The 18,141-nt window shown below is 31.3% G+C and overlaps 1 protein-coding gene across 1 annotated transcript; it reads left to right on the forward strand.

Annotated features, from left to right (window-relative positions):
- The first annotated feature begins 1,205 nt into the window (after positions 1 to 1,205).
- On the forward strand, positions 1,206 to 13,751 carry LOC127733575 (homeobox protein slou-like). Its single transcript, XM_052242913.1, has 2 exons — positions 1,206 to 1,641; positions 13,086 to 13,751. The coding sequence occupies exons 1-2, from the start codon at positions 1,290 to 1,292 to the stop codon at positions 13,667 to 13,669; spliced, it is 936 nt and encodes a 311-aa protein (XP_052098873.1). The 5' UTR covers positions 1,206 to 1,289; the 3' UTR covers positions 13,670 to 13,751.
- Positions 13,752 to 18,141: the final 4,390 nt, after the last annotated feature.

The following is an 18,141-nucleotide window of genomic DNA, read 5'->3' on the forward strand; positions in this document are numbered from 1 at the left end:
AATTTTGTAGCAATATTGCAAATTATAAATGATTTTATAATATTTTGGATCGAAGGAAATCGTTTAACAAAATTAATTAATTTGAAAGAGTTTGGTGAAGAATATTCAAAATGAATCTAAATTGAAATGATGAACCATATTTAGGCTTGTATTTGTCAAATTTTTTGAATAAATGTTCAGAAATACACAATTGTGTTGTTATAAACGAACAAAAAGAACAAATATAAAACCGTTATATAATGATTTATAGAAAAGAATTATAAAAAATCAAAATTTGTCTCTGTTTTGCCCTCGTTTGAAATCAATTAAGGGGAAATTTCGTGTATATATACTTACTTATATATATATATATTGAAAGACTGTGTTTTCATAACGTGGGTTATTTTCCCTTTTGCTTTGAATCATGTAACTCATAACTGTATTATAATAAAGAATATTTTATCTCCTAATTAGCAATTTGATTTATGAAATGACGCAAAATGATTTTTTATACAATACTAAATAATATATACCACAAGTTGGGAGTTTAAATCAATTGTTTCCTTTCTGAATTGAATTGGAAATGTATTGAGGACTTGTTCCCTGATCATTTTAATTCTCGATAAAAGATTATTTAAATTTTATTTCCCCAAAAAACCTTATGCATTTATAAGTTTATATCTTAAGTAAATGAATAATTTAAATTATATCTAAATTCCCTATTGAAATGCACGACAGTTAAAAATGTACCAGTACTTACACCATTAGACTTATCTTATAAAAAAAAAAACAAAAAAAAAACAGAATTTGCAATTTTGTATTTCTGGGAGTAAATGTGGATTTTATATTAAAATAACAAACCTTTTAAATTTATGTAGTTCAATTGACATCGCATTGTGTATCAAATAAAAATGTAGACATTTAATAATGCCCAAACATTTCAATTTCTTCGGTTAGTGAACATGATGATGAGGCTCTAATTTCACACTCAATATGAACAATTAGCCCAGCATTTAATTAAAAGAATCCCGTGTAATTGTGAAATTGATCCCGTCATCAAATCTTCTTAATAATACCAGACTTTCTTTGCGAACACGCGTCATAAAAATGATGAACTGCGCATGTCATTTCTTAGGAATTGACTACGGCGTTTTCCTAAATAAAAATTCGATTACGAGCCAATCAGGGGACGTGTTAAAGGAGATTTTCATCAGTAATATCCAACAGACCATGTTATGAGATCTTATTATCATTTCGCACTTTAAGTTGAGTTTTCACTACAATAACATCACTTTCATGAGTTAAGAAATATGGAAAAAAATGAGAGACCTTTATTCTCGGGAAGTGTGGTGATTTCTGCTCTCAATGCCGAGACAAATACTGAAAATGACAGTCAAAAATCTAATTCTGGACAAGAAAAAAGAAAATTAATAGAAAAACAAACAGTTCAAAATAAACACCAGAGACAGCCAGACAGGAATGATCTTGAGATCGAACAGGATGAGCAAAACCGTGTAAATACTACATCATTTTCTGTTATGGACATTCTAGATCCTGGAAAGTTTACTGGAACAAACCATTCAAATAAGGTTCTATGGAAAAGGTGGAATGACAATCAGTGGCAAAGACAAAAAACTGATTCAGATGAAGATCATATTTCAGGTATTACAAAGAAATTATATCATTATCAATATGTCAATTTAGTGTAATTCATATTCTGTCATTGTTGACAACTACAACAGCATTAGTATAGAAATAATACATCTAGCATGAGAAATTTGGAAAGTAATGAATTCGAATCAGTTTTTGCCTATACATTTTATTGTATTGTTGGAAATCTTATGATGACTTCAAGATAGTTTTCTTTTAATTTTTTGTGTCGTTTGGTTGCTTCCTCGTTGTCTTTTACCCAATAGCTGCTTATATTCATATATATGTTAACATGAAAATAATAATGAAAAAATAATTAACATTTAATAATAAATTGATAATTTTAATCTTGTTAGTTTGGTATTTGTTTTCGATAATGTTAAGAAACACCCAAGTATAAAGTATGCAGCAAATTCTTTTGACCAGGCATATGTTCCAAAACATCTTTAACTATATTGTGCAAAATGATTTTTAGCATGAAATCAGAAAATTTAAAAAAAGGCACCCACAATTTTCTTTTCAAAGGGGCCTGAGAAATTTTGTTGGGCGAGATGCTTTTCGGTACGATGTGAAAATTATATTATTTAATTGTTTTCATCTGTAGCCAGTGGTGAAACATTTCGTTTCATAAAAATACTTTTATAAAAATATTTATAATAATATTTCATTTACATTTTTTTATGTAAATGAAATGATAAAAAAGTTAATGATTCTTTGATTGATAGGACATTAAATTAAGAAGTTTCGGATAAGATTATTTTCTTAAAAGAAAGTTAACTCCTAGAAAGTATACACTTTGTTATGCGTATTTGCAACAATTAACTATTTCTTTTAAATGTCAGAATGAAATTTACGTATTTGCACTCTAACGGTCACGGTGTTATATCAGTTTATATTACCATGGATGTATTATATTGACAATATAATACTTCAATGTATTAACCAACACTAATTACCACTAAGAGAAGATAATTCAATGTTTATAATACAATTACATAAGATGATAATATTTAATAAAGGACCATGTGATGAAGCTGACACAAAAATAGACGGCCAAATAAAATAATTCTAACCCTGAACAGTAGTAGGTCGATTCGGTACTTGACACCTCCCCGCCAGGATTTATTATGTTTGCAATTAGATCAGTGATTTCATTAATTACCTAAATAAACAACAAAGAGATAATTCAGTTATCGAAATTGGATAATAAGATTACCAACTATGTGTAAAATGCCGAAACCTTTATCAGTCTACGACGGTTAGAAAAATTTGAAGTAATGATGACCACAAATAAAAACAGATTAATATTGATAAAATAATGATAGCTTGATTTGACTTTTTACTTACTCAGTCCAAGTGCAGTCTTGAAAACAAATTCAGGTTTTCTATGAATCGTTCGTTTTTATATGTTCAAAATTTCTTTTGTACATGTATTAAGAAAAGAACAAAATAAATCACATATAGCAATATAGCAATAACAATATTCAAAAGTAAACCGGTATTTTTGTTTCGCTAGAATAGTTTGAATAAAATGGTTTTAGTTATACTATATTTTATTTTTGTCATCGAAAAATAATTTTTTCATGGAAGATACTTAAATTTTCGACTTAATGTATTTCGAGAAATGTACACATACATTTCACGACCAATTTATAACTGAAAATGTTAAACTAAATTTTATTCTCAAATATTTACTAAATCGTACTTAATGGAGTGTTTAGGTTGATGCAAGCTTGACTGATGTAAACAAGTGTCCATGACACTTGTCACCTTGCATGCTACATGCAATGAACCATTAACAAACAAAATTAAAATGGAAATACCAGCTGTTTTAAAGTTATATTTAAATGCATTATTCTCTATTCTCCATTTTGTTTCTTATTGTGCAGCATACAATTAAAAAAAAAGTGAATTGTTCCTTAGTATTTCCCGAAATTCTATGTACTACTATTTCACACATTACAAATGTATAAATGAGATCTTCCGCAATCACAAAATATAATTAAATGATAATGTATAAAAAATAAAAAAAATAAATATATATATCATTTTAAATTGTAATTTGTTTATCGATTTAAAAACTAATTAACTAAAGAATATCTGTCAAATATTGATTAATAAATTATATAAATCATCGGGAGTAAATTATTTTGTGATATTGCTAAAGACATAAAACATGTAATGTATACAAATTACACATTTAACGTAAATATTTTATAAAGCCTTTTTAACTAATTTGAAAATAACTGTTACAAAAGTTATCTTGAAGATAATTGTACCTGATCAGAATTATCCCCTTATTTTAGATAAATTGAGAAAATATAGATCTTATTCAAAGAAAATTGAAAATTACAGACTAACGTGTGATAACAAATCTTTTTATACGGAAACTATGTAAAAAATTAATGTTAATGAGGCATGGATTTGACCTTATAGTTTTGCAAGTAATTAAATATAAAATGTAAATAATGAATGAATTTCAATAACATTTCTGTTCCAACAATAAGTAGTATATAAACTGGAAATTCAAAATTGAGTGAAACGTTGACATGATTATTAATAGCGGCAACAGCTAGTAGCTTTATACTTTTTTTTGTTGTTTTAGATTTATATAAATGCATGTACAAATAGTTACCCTTTTACCGTGGTATGTAATTTTATGAATGAAATAAAAGAAACAGAAACAGAAATATAGTAGTAACGTATAAGTTAGCAAGGGGCTCGTTTTGTCGCGCAAACGTAAGGCGCCGTATCGAAGGTGTCCGTCCTAGTCTGTTTTAATACAAAGCAGTTAATCTGTTTCAGTACTGCCAAAAAATATACGAGTAAATATGAACAAAAGGCTAACTTTAAAGATGCCGAACAAGAGGCACGCTGAAGCATAAATTTTACTGTTCAGAAAATTTCCAATGTTGCAACCAATAGTGCTTAAAAGGGATTTGAGATACAAATTAAGTATGATAAAATATATCCTTAAGTTATGAACATCTTACGACACTTAAATTGGTATCCTAAACCTAGGACAATTTCTAAGAAAAATCGTATTTTGCGACACGTTTGATAAACCCATTTAGGACAAAGATATTTCCTAAAATGGACTGAGAACATGTCCTTATCCTACGACTGTTGCGATTAACAAACCCCAGCGCTCTATAAATTAGCTATGGAATTCGTTACAATCTGTATATATGAAATAGAAATATTCTTTGCATTTATAAACCTTTTTTAGGTCATTTCTTTTATATGATTTTTTATTTTGTCTTTTTATGTTTATTATGTTAAGGATGGATTATCATGCAGGTAACATATATATTTACAGTCATAGTTAGAATGGAAGTACACAATAAAATCTATTGTTATTGTATATTTGTGTGACTGTCGCTTAAAAATATCGTGGTATTCAATGTGATATATATCGACTTTTCATATTTAGACATATGAAATATAAAAGGATAAATTATCTGCATGTCTAAACAAAACGAATAAGATTCGTTTTGTGTATACTGTTGTTTATCTTTAGGTCGTTCTTCGTTTTTTGCCATGGTATTGTCAGTTTTTTTTCGACTGATAAATTTGAATACCCCTTTGGTATCTTTCGCCTCTCTTTTAAAGCTTAATACTACATGGTATGAGTTTTGCTCACTGTTGAGGGCCGTAAAGCTGTAAAGTTGTTAAGATCGTTGTCCTATCAAAGCTGTTTTAGTTTATCAAACATGTCGCACCTTTTGATATATCATAGGAATTGTCCTAATCTTAACTAGACCAATTTAGGTGTCTTATAAGATGGTCTTAAGATGGTCCTTACTTTAAGATAAGTTTTATGATGCTTAATTTGGATCTCAAAGCCTGTTTTCAGCACTAGTGGTTGCAACATTGGAATGTTCACTTCATTCATTGGAATCTGTTAATTGTTTCGAACCTGTAAAGTTGTTGTTTCTTATTCACACGTATTTTTCTATGGTAGCACTAAACTAGTTCACTTTGTATTAGTATGAAAGATGCACGAGATTCTCCTACGAACTCTGTAATGTATGAAACTGTGACTCTTTGAATTCAACTCACCCAAAACATGTTTCATTTATTTCTGCCGATAATATATTCAGTTGTAAAAAGTTGAATTTTTATATTTTGTTTTGGGTTAATTGTTTCATAAAACTTTTTTTTTACTGAAATGTGCAATCATGATATGATAACTATTTATTATCATTACAAGAGTATACTTCTATAATTATTTATATCTTTTTATTTTCATTAATTATTCATAAACATTCTCAACCCGGGTTAAATGTATACTCAAATTTCAAAATGACATTAGTAGTCTCCCTTGTATTTGTAAGTTAAGGTGTAATACCACCATTGTTTTTCCCCTATTAGTCTTTGTTAAATTTGCACTTTTCAATAAAATATGCAGAATTTATCTTTGTTTCAAATAAAGAAACACTTGGCATGAGTAAAGTTTTATCCTGTCCAGTACTACAGACAAAATTTCACATTACATTTCATTGCATATAAGATAATAACCATCACTGGAAGTAAACCAATCAAATTTTCACCCCTTTTTTCCTGTTTACAAGCTTTGGTAACCATGTAACCTCAAGTTTCCAAAATATTTTATGGAAACACCAAATAAAAAAAGAATTGTGCTTTGAAACACCCAAGATATATGTTAATGACTCAGAATTTTTTTTTACTGCAATGAAATGTAGAATTAATTTCCTACAACTGTCAAATACAAGGGAATATTTTTTTTTCGACCCTTTTTCGTACTAGTATACGAAAAAGGGTCGAAAAAAAATATGCAATCGGATGTGACAACCGGATTTGACGTACTATATTTTGGTGGTATTACACCTAAACGTCAATCAATTGTTTTATAACACTGGAGCCTGGTTTTCGAAAGTCTCCTAAGGTGTGTCATAATAGTTATCAAAGGTACCAGGATTATAATTTGATACGCTAGACGCGCGTTTCGTCTACATAAGACTCATCAGTGACGCTCAGATCAAAATAGTTAGAAAGCCAAAACAAGTACAAAGTTGAAGAGCATTGAGGACCCAAAATTCCAAAAAGTTGTGCCAAATACGGCTTAGGTAATCTATGCTCATAAGATATATCTGAGGACAAATTTTATGACCATCTTATGACTATCATATGATATGTTAAGGAATGTAAATCGAAGCTGTCCTAAGATAGTCATAGCTATGATGATAAGCGAACATAGTTTCTTTTATTTCAAATAATGATTAAAAAATTATAAAAATAACTATAAAAATAATAAGTATGAAAATAAAAATTATTACCATTCTTATAATTTACGAATATAAATTTTGTTTCATTAAAATGAGCAAAAAATTATATATGAAAAGAATTTTAAATCTTAGTTGATAATTTGTTTAAATTTAGTTTGAACACATATAATAAATTCTATAACTTTGCGTTCATGTATTAATAGACGTGTTAGAAAAGTCGATACTACTGTTGGCGCTAGTGTTGGATGGAAGATGAATACAATATGATATGGGGTCATCTCCAAAACTATAAGTACCCTATCGTTTGTTATTACCTGTATGGGCGTGTATGATACCGCTGAAATTATTTATAATATACAAGACATAATCAATCGAGCATTTTTAAAGACCCAAAATTTAATCATTAAATATGAATTTTAAAATCAATTACGTGGCATATTTAAGATAAAGTTATTACATTAGTTTTTTGCTCGTGACCGAACAACACTGATAATTAACTCTTGCGCTACGCGCATTCGTGAATTAATGTGTTGTTCGGTCACTCGTTGAATATTTTTCTCTATTTGAATTCTTCAATTAGTTATTCTATAAATAACCATAAATGTAATTGTAATAATTCGATTAAAGAATACAAAAAACAATAAAACAATAAGGCGAAAATTTATCTTTTGTGGAAAAAGGGGAGACGTTTTTATTTTATTTTAAGAATCAACACATTCTTGCAAAAAGCTAAAGGAACAAGATTTTTTACCCACCTTAACGCCCAGTGGAACCAAACTATTGTTTTACTTTCATTCCGGAACGATTTAAAAAAAAAAAACAGAATAAAACAATTTATTTTGGAAAACACAAGTCCTCCTATTACACAATATGAATGCTCGATGCTTTTTTTTTTGTAAAGGAAATATGGGATTTTGTGCACGGGGGGGTCTCTTCCTATATGAAGGTATATACATATGTGCCGCTGGAATGGGTCCCTTTTTTGATACGTTAAATATATCAATGGGGTGCAATTTTACCGAGGAAATATATCAATAGATAGTAATTGACCAATTGTGATATATCAATGTGTCATAATTTTTCAGTTTGTTGTGCAACGATCTTCACTGAATTTCCTAAACTCTTTGTCATTAAAATTTCAACATCTGCTAAAACTTATTGACACAGATAGGTACTATTTGAGCTGATAAATATATGAATGGGTTATGATTTCGCTGTGAAATATATGTATAGGTAGGGATTTCACAATTATTCAATATATGAATGGGGGGTGTTTTTTAAATCCCAGCTGCACAACTGTACCCAAAATCCCATGTTGAGACCCCCCGTGATTTTGTGGTCACTTGGCTCATAACATTAGCATTGTATGATTGGGTAGCATTTGTTTATAAGAAAATAACTCAGTTTGTCTCTCGACTTGTCCAGCACATACGCACGACACTCAGACATTCTTTTATTTAATTTTCTACAATTTCCCTTTTTCCTCGGCGTTTTCCGTCTTATTTGATGTCTCTTGTATGGTGCAACAATTGGTGCACGGTTTTCATAAATTTTATCAGCTATAAGATTACATAATTTGAAGGGAAATTTAACTCCAAATTAGTCCCAATACTAGACAAAAAATTAAATTGTTGAGCATCGTTTTGATGTCCAAGAAAACCAATTTTAAAAAGGCGTATATGATTTTCATAGTCAACTACAATTTGTGTGTGTATACAATGTTCATTACGATGTCCAGAGTAATATTCCTCCTGTGGTTCAACTTGAGGCCTTTATATGACATTGGATGAACCATCAATGGCTGCCAAAGCAGTTGGAATTTGCGACCAGTTCCTATGTTACTGAAGCCATTATTGACGACTAGGCCAGACTATATTTGGTGAATATGTTTCCCATAAAATTGGTTTCAGGGCTTTTAATGTGAGTACATTTAGTATGAGATGAAACGTCAAAAAGTAAACTAAGAAGACTAAGTATGTACCAAGCTTGGTCAAAATCCTGGAACGATGTCGAGTAAAGAGTGTTGACAAGGGTGTTACGGATGGAATGACGGACGGAAAGACGGACAGACGGTATCGTTACAAAATCCCCTCCAACATCGTTGGCGAGAGGATAAACAATTTGAATCGGAAATGCAGACAAATGTTATGTTGCACGATGGCAATTGCGGCACGTAGGTTCGAATGCATTCCCTTAATGAAAGCCTGTTATATGGTATGAGATTGTAACTTCGGGAAACAATGTCAGCTGAAGCTCATTTTGTTTTTATCTTTTCTTTCAATGTCTTGCAAATTTTTTTATTTCTAAAATAAGAATCATTAAAAAGTAAACAGTTACCAGCTTATCAAAGACACTTGATGTTATATAGAAAAAAAATCGTGGACCCCTTTTCTAGTCCTATAACAGGTAGATTTTTTTGTTTTGGGGGGTGGCTATATTTTGTGTTTCTATTTGTTTTCTGACATCTTCTGTTTACTAACTTCTGTTTACTTATTTTAATTTTTTATTTGCTGTTTTTACAACCAGTGTGCGCTTTTAAAACTTACGACAATCACTGAATAATGGCTCTTGGAGTGTGACAGGTTCATACAGAATATTGCAGGGTTAAACATTTTTGTGAGCGCACAACCCCCCTCTTAACCTTTGACAGTGGTGTAAGTTGTAACAGCACAACATAAGTAGAGACTGTAAAACATCAGTTGGCAATGGCTTGACTCATCATATTGGCAGGAAGCAGAAAAACCAACTAACATAAAGACAAAAGACACAAAGAACCAATATTAGAGTACTTGCAGTTACTGAAACCTAGCTCAAAGTCAATAACAACGGCTTACGTATGTATAAATGGACCTTGAATGATTTATTAGTTGTGAATGACTTTGAGCTAGCTGCGAGTAAATGCGAGTTTTATTATCTAATAAAAAAGTATGATTCAACTGTCATAGTTATTCAGTTCATGATTAGCAATCCGCGATAAAGGATTATCAATCCGAGATCACAGATTAGCAACCTGTGATCACGGATTAGCAATCCGAGAACACATATTAACAATCTGAGATCACGGGCTGTTAATCCGAGATCACGGATTAATTATTTTTTTATGTGTCCCTTTATGGCTTCCGTAGTTATACTATTACATCTTTTTACCATTTGTTTACAAAACATTAAAACAAGATAAATTATTCACAAGATTATATAATTGTTTAAGATTAATGTCAGCGGTTTCAAACACGCACATACAGGTAACAAAAATGATGGAGTATTTACTTTTTGAGATGGTCCCCACATCATATTGTATTCATCTTCCATCCAACACGAGCGCCAGCAGTAGTGTCGACTTTTCTAACACGTCTAATATACATGAAGTGTTATATTATTGTGAATACTTTTAAGATTTGGTAAATTGAGTACCCGCTTAACGAATTACCCGTGCAAATACGTTTGTAAACTACTATATAAGGAAAGAAATAATAAATGTATTTATTGTACATAATCATGAGTAAGTCAAAATTTTACGTCGTAGGATATTCAAATTTTAATTGGCGAAGTGGATAAGACTATATTTTTACTATTGAGCAGACGGAGCAACACAACAATTAACAGTTCTAAACACTGCTAAAATGAAAGCAATTGGTCTTACAAAAGAATCTTATAGAAAAATCAATACATCAAAATTCATACCACCGGTTTTACAAAATTTTGCTTTAATAACACCAAGGGCTGTATTAGCTGATTTATACAATTCTTTGGCAGTTATTGAATAATCCGAAAATCCATTCAAAAGTATACCAAGCTGTTTATAATAAGATGCAAAATCAAGATATAATTCACCACATCTAAAATAAAAACTACTTCTTTGCATAGATTTAGTTCTAAAATGTACGTTTTCAGCTCGTCGTCAACAACAGTCATATTCTTTTTACCGGATGATGTCGTAACTTTTATGATAATCATAAGTCATGTCGCTTGGTGTCTTAAGTTTACGATAAAAGTTATGATATATCGTAACTAAGCTCTAGTAACCAAGGACACTTTCGAAAACATCTTTTATGACTATGACATGTCCTAAAACCATCGTAAGACATGTCTTAGTCATAAGATACTTTCGAAAACCAGGCCCCTGGCCTGATTTATAAAACTCACATTACCTGAAGATCTGTGAAAGCAGTGAAAGCGCGCTAGTAAATGTGATGAATTGAAACCGTTATTATCTTTTATTATTTTTCTTAAATTATATTATATATAAATATAATATATGTATATAACTATTAGTATTATATTCATTGGTTATTTGGAATGCATTTTATCTTAATATATATTCTTTATTTGTTTTTATTTCTCCATTTTCCTTTACACCAACACTTAGGATATCGGTTAGGACATCCTTGGTAATAAAATCCTTAGAGAGCTTCGATGTCCTACAAAAGTCTTTAAATTCATTCTAAACCTAATCCCCAGGGCCCATCTCAACGAAGCTGTCTTGTGACTAGGACATGACTTATGAGAGTTTCAGGACATTCTTAGTCTTAAAAAATGGTAAAAATAAAAAAAAAAATCAGTATTAATATAATGATTATACACGTATATAAAAAAACATATGTAATAATCGTACAACACAAAACAAAAACATATAACTACGGTTTTTTTTATATAAAAAATGACCAATTTGAGTGTAAAAATTTACAAAAGGGCCTCGGTGGCCGAGTGGTCTAAGTAGTCAAACTACTGTATCACTAGCCTGTCAACACTGATGTTGTGAGTTCGAATCCCGCACGTAGCAGGTGCGCTCGACTCCAATCTCAATACTTGACTAGGATTGTCAGTTTTCCTACCGAAGGTCGGTGGTTCTCTCCGATGGTGCCATGAAATAGCACAAAAGTGCTTAAAGTGGCGTAAAACACAATCAGTCAATCAATCAATTACACGGGTAAAACAAAGAACTATTATTGAATGAGCTCACAGTTTCATACATAACAGAGGTCGAAGGCACATCTCATGCATCTTTTCATATATATATAAATACAGAGTGATTTAGCTGTATTTCAGTATTGCCAAAATATATATACGAGTGAATATTAACAAATTGAGGAATCCTAACTTTACAGATGCAAACATAAGGCTCTCCTGAAAGCATAAATCTTTACTGTTCAGTAAAATTTCAAATGCAATAAGAGGGTTTGAGATATAAATTAGTATCATAAAATATAACATAAATTATAGGATTGTCTTAAGACACATAAATAGATGTCTTTCACTTTTGACAATTCCTTGGAAAAATCCTAAAATTGCGAACAAGCTCTAGAGTTATTAACAAATCTTGATTAAAACCGTATATTGTACGAATAAATAAATAAAAAAACTTTAAGGAAGATGTTTTCACTGACAAAAATCCTTCAGTGACTTTCGTTTTTTTTCATTCAAGAAATTTAAAATCAAACAATTTATTAAAAAAAAAAACCTAAGCTCCCCCCAAAAGATAAATGGTGGGTACTTTCATTTATTTATCAACCAACTCAACAATAGTTAAATAGAAAATATAAACAATTTAATAACTGTCAACACGTATCAAAACGCTTCGTATACATGCATTAATTTTTCTGTACAGTTTGATTACAAAATATCTTCATATATACTACTCAAAGAAAGTTTTGCAACACTTCCATTGCGGATATTAACAAGGTCATACTTTGAGGGCTCGTATATTGTTGTAGAAGATGACTCATCTGAAATTAACAGCATCCCTGTTTCAAAGGATGTTGAGTTGATTAAAGAAGAAGACTAAAAAATTGATAAAATTGTGACTTTCAATTTTGACCCCTTCCCTCAAATTTTGCGCACAGTGTAGCTGTCTGAAATTGGACCCACATTACTATAGTAATACACAAATATAGAAGATTTAGAAAATACATACTTGAAAGATACATTTAGATTTCGTCTTACTTTATTTTCAGTCAGATGTTGTGTTGCTTAACTTTTGTGAATAATTCATCAGCGATGTTTCTTAGCTTATTTTGACAAATTTGAACCAAATAGGCTGCTAGAAGCGAATTATTATTTCACTATATCACATTCATTAATGATTGAACAAAAAAAACATTTCAATTTGTATTATATATCGTAGCTAATGACCCATAAATATGTTATACTGAAAATGAAATAAATGGAAAATAATCGAAACAAACTTATGCAATTTTATCTTTTTTACAGGTTCACGAGAAGACGAATGTGCCACAGACCTGAGCAAGAAGGGGGATAGATGCGAGGATGATGAGCTTGATAATAATAATTCATCGACGGAAGAAACGGACCATATTCATGATTTTAACGAAATTGAAATGGATGAAACTGGGGACGAAAAGAGGTGTCAATCAGTGGATTCATTTAAATCTGGTAAACCAAGGCGAGCAAGAACTGCATTTACATACGAACAGCTTGTTGCACTAGAAAATAAATTTAAAACTACGAGATACTTGTCCGTTTGTGAAAGACTTAATTTAGCATTGTCGCTAAATCTGACAGAAACACAAGTAAAAATTTGGTTTCAAAATAGACGAACAAAATGGAAGAAACAAAATCCAGGAATGGACGTGAACAGTCCTACAGTCCCACCTTCAGCTGGAAGTTTGTCAGGCTTTTCCTCACCATATGCTTCAAATATGCTTTACGGACAGGGCTTACACCCATATCTCCCTAATCCCAATATTGTTAGTGCTCTCGGACTTCTACGCCATTCGGCATATTCCGGACAGAATCACCCTATATATTATCCATATTTCAGTCAAAGTACATGACATTTGATGTTAAACTTTGTGTAATGTTATTTATTTTTATCAAACATATGTTACTGGAATAAAATCTTTTATTTACTTCAAATATTTTATGTTGATGTATGTCTGTATGTATATGTCTGTCTGTCTGTGTGTGTGTCTATATGTCTGTATGTATGTATGTATGTATGTATGTATGTATGTATGTATGTATGTGTTAATTTACGTTTTTTGATTGAGTTAAGCCTTCCAATTGATATTTTATAGTGTGTTTTTCTATGTTGTGATTTTATACTATTGTTTCAGAAAAGGGAGAAGGTTTGGTACCATTAAAACGTTTAATCCCGCTGCAAATGTTTGCACCTGTCCTAAGTCAGGAATCTGATTACAGTAGTTGTCGTCTGTTTATGTAGTTCATACGTGTTTCTCGTTTCTCGTTTTTATATAGATTAGACCGTTGGTTTTTCCGTTTGAATGGTTTTACACTAGTAATTTTTTGGGGCCCTTTATAGCTTGCTGTTCGGTGTGAGCCAATGCTCTGTGTTGAAGGCCGTACCTTGACCTATAATGGTTTACTTTTATAAATTGTAACTTGGATGGAGAGTTGTCTCATTGGCACTCATACCACATCTTCCTTTATCTAAGTATGTATGTATGTGTTTGTTTGTTTGTTTGTTTGTTTTCAATTCGGGCAAAAACAATTACAAGATCAACGCAATAAATATATACTGGGGCTTAGTAAACAATCTGTCAATATAGTTGCTAGAGCAGAACTAGCCCCGTATCCCATGCTTTCTGTTTATCTAAATGGCTCAGCACAAACGGTACATTTTCGTTGAAAATATATTTAACACAAATAATATAGACATAAATAAAATACAGGAAATAAACTCAGAGAAGAACTCATTTTCAAAATATATTAAACAAGAAACGGATGTCCCACTCGCACTATCATTTTCTATGTTCAGTGGACCGTGAAATTGGGGTCAAAACTCTAATTTGGCATTAAAATAAGAAAGCTCATATCATAGAAAACATGTGTACTAAGTTTCAAGTTGATTGGACTCCAACTTCATCAAAAACTACCTTGACTAAAAAGTTTAACCCAAAAACTTTAACCTGAAGCGGGACAGACGGACGGACGAACGGACGGACGAACGAACGAACGGACGCACAGACCGAAAAACATAATGCCTCTATCGTAGGTGGGGCATAAAAAGAACTAAAAGAAAGCTTTGAACATATATTCTTTGAAGAATTAAAATCAACTCATGAAAAAAAAGTGTTCTTGTACAGTAAAATTAAGACAAGATATGAATTATACAAATATATTTTTGAAAATAATTTTGAAAATCGGAAAATATTATATAAAATGCGAGTAAGTGACCATTTCTTGGAAATAGAGAGGGGGTAGATATAAAAGAATTCAAATAAAAAAATAGAATTTGTAATATAAATGAGGTTGAAGATGAAACCTATTTTTTCTTAACATGTGAAATTAATAAATCATTACGAAAAATGCAGCTTGAAAAAGACAAATAATATTTATCCAGGATTTATGGAATCATACAAAAATAATAGATTGCAATTACTTCTATCATCATTTAATATTATGCAGCTTACTGTTCCGTTCATTAAAAAAGTGTTTTGTATTGAGGAGAGTGGACACCACATCTGCATAATCATTACTAGTTTATTTCACTGTTGGTATATATAAAAATAAGGAGATGTGGTATGATTGCCAATGAGACAACTATCCACCAAAGTGAAAATGAAGTGGATGTAAGCAATTATAGGCAACCGTACGGCCTTCAACAATGAGAAAAACCAATACCGTAACATATGATGTTTTAATATTTTATAATGTTTGAATTGTGTATATTTTTGTATTGTTTACATTAAACCCCTCGCGTCCTGACCCAAAATAAAAGTCTTTACGTTATTTCAAAATATTTGAATTACGAGACACTTAAGCCGCTTAAAGTTTAAAATTTTAGACATTTATAATGCAGTTCAATATGACAGTCACGATAAACAGAAATTATTATGCAGATTTTTTTTGCAATTATAGCTGTCAATTTCAGACAAGACTGAATAAAACTAATACTTGATTATAGTAAAATGAACGAAATTTTAGTTCTGATCATCCGCATAATTTTGTATTCACGTTCGCCTTGGAAGCAGTATTCAAAAACGGTTCCCAAAAACCTAACCGATCGACCTAATGTGCAGAATGGATGATAATTCACTCAATAAAACACACACACACATATTTATCTGCTATCGCGACGATCGGTTCTTGACAAGTACGTGTCAGACTTTAATTGACCGGCATATACTGCAGTCTAAAAATATTTTTTTGCAAAGCCAATAACTTAATATAATCTTTATTTCCGGTCGTAGACTTTTCTACGTTACAGTTTTTTTTTTTATTTATAAAATGGAAAGACTAATAATTACTTTTTTACTTAACGTTTCTCCCGTTTGGACGAGTTCGTTATATCCAAAAAGTTTACAAGTATTAGCTTTATAAAAAGCTTTGGATTGCTTCGCTGTATCATAATTTTAAGTAAGATGTGATTTTTGTGGTTGTTTAAGTACGAGAAAGGTGTTATTTATCCCCTTTGTGCATATACTCATAGGAGTGGTCCTATAAGCCCGTCTTACATGTAGATGGGTGTATTGTGTGGTATACTGTAATTTGTCCATGAGTACTTCCTACAAAAACTTAAATTTACTTTTACCAATTCCTACGAAACTAAAACGGAACATTTAGATTGATAGACGAAAACTTCCTTTTGATTTGAATATTCGTTTGTGTCGTCATTCCAGAGATACTGTTTGATTTTGAAAATGTATGATGTGTCATTCCACATGCAGTTATGAGACTTATGGCAATATTCTACATGGCATACTCTATAACTAGAATGTTTTGATTAACTACAAACTTAACACTGTTGTTGGTATTGGCGAATTTGGATTCGCCTTGGATTTAAAAAATTTATAGTTTTTCGATCCATAAAGTTATGGGATTTTAAACGCAATGTCTATTTGCATATGGATATCCTCATGCATGTTTTCGTACACATGCAAACATATTTCAGATCTTCTCACAATAATTCTAATGCACAATTCGATGACATTATATGGTCTTGACGTTGCTGGTTTTTATACGACCGCAAAAATTTTGCGGTCGTATATTGGTATGACGTCGTCGTCGTCGTCGTCGTCCGAAGACACATTAGTTTTCGCACTATAACTTTAGTTTAAGTGAATGGATCTCTATGAAATTTTACCATAAGGTTCAATACCACAAAAGGAAGGTTGGGATTGATTTTGGGGGTTATGGTACCAACAGTTAAGGAATTAGGGGCTAAAAAGGGGCCAACAAATTTTGTAACTTCCAGACAATAACTTGTGTGTAAGTGTATGGATCTCTCTGACATTGTACCACAAGGTTCCATATCACAAAGGGAAGGCTGGAATTGATTTTGGGGGTAATTGCCTCAAAATTTTAGGAATTAGGGGCCAAAAAAGGGGCAAAAAACAAGCATTTTTCTAGTTTCATGACAATAACTTGTGTGTAAGTTTTTGGATATTTCTGAAATTGTACTACAAGGTTCCATATCACAAAGGGAAAGCTGGAATTGAGTTTGGGGGTAATTGCCCGAAAAATTTAGGAATTGGGGGCCAAAAAGGGGCAAAAAATATGCATTTTTCTAGTTTCCAGACAATAACTTGTGTTCAAGTGTATGGATCTCTCTGAAATTGTACTGCAAGGTACCATACCACAAAGGGAAGGCTGGGATTGATGATGGGGTAATTGCCTCAAAATTTTAGGAATAAGGGGCCAAAAAGGGGCAAAAAACAAGCATTTTTCTAGTTTCAGGACAATAACTTGTGTGTAAGTGTATGGATCTTTCTGAAATTGTACTACAAGGTTCCATATCTCAAAGGGAAAGCTGGGTTTGAGTTTGGGGGTAATTGCCCTAAACGTTTAGGAATTTGGGGCAAAAAAACACATTTTTCTAGTTTCCAGACAATAACTTGTGTTCAAGTGTATGGATCTCTCTGAAATTGTACTGCAAGGTACCATACCACAAAGGGAAGGCTGGGATTGAGTTTGGGGGTGATTAATCATAAGAGGGTTCAAAAAATTTGCGGGGGGGGGGATCTTTTTTTTTCCTTTTTTTCCTTTTTTTTTTCTTTTAAAATTTTCTATTTTAAGTTGGTTATTTCTGATTTATATTTAAAAGCAAATAATAATGATATGGTAGGAGATACACACCAAACAGGATGTGTAAATTATTATATAATTAGTATTGTGCAATAGCAAGAAATTTTCAATTGCACAGTATTGCACAATAGCAAGAAATCTTCAATTGCACAGTATTGCGCAATAGCAAGAAATCTTCAATTGCACAGTATTGCACAATAGCAAGAAATATCCAATAGCACAATATTGCGCAATAGCAAGAATTTGTCAATTGAACAGT

Source organism: Mytilus californianus, unplaced genomic scaffold, assembly GCF_021869535.1.
Source record: "Mytilus californianus isolate M0D057914Y unplaced genomic scaffold, xbMytCali1.0.p SCAF_3, whole genome shotgun sequence".
NCBI classification, from domain to species: domain Eukaryota; kingdom Metazoa; phylum Mollusca; class Bivalvia; order Mytilida; family Mytilidae; genus Mytilus; species Mytilus californianus.

Bases quoted from the DNA above. Each gene is read 5' to 3' on its own strand.
- LOC127733575 (XM_052242913.1), top strand. From the start codon at position 1,290: ATGGAAAAAAATGAGAGACCTTTATTCTCGGGAAGTGTGGTGATTTCT. The intron at 1,642-13,085 runs GTATTACAAAGA...TCTTTTTTACAG, and splicing joins AGATGAAGATCATATTTCAG to GTTCACGAGAAGACGAATGT.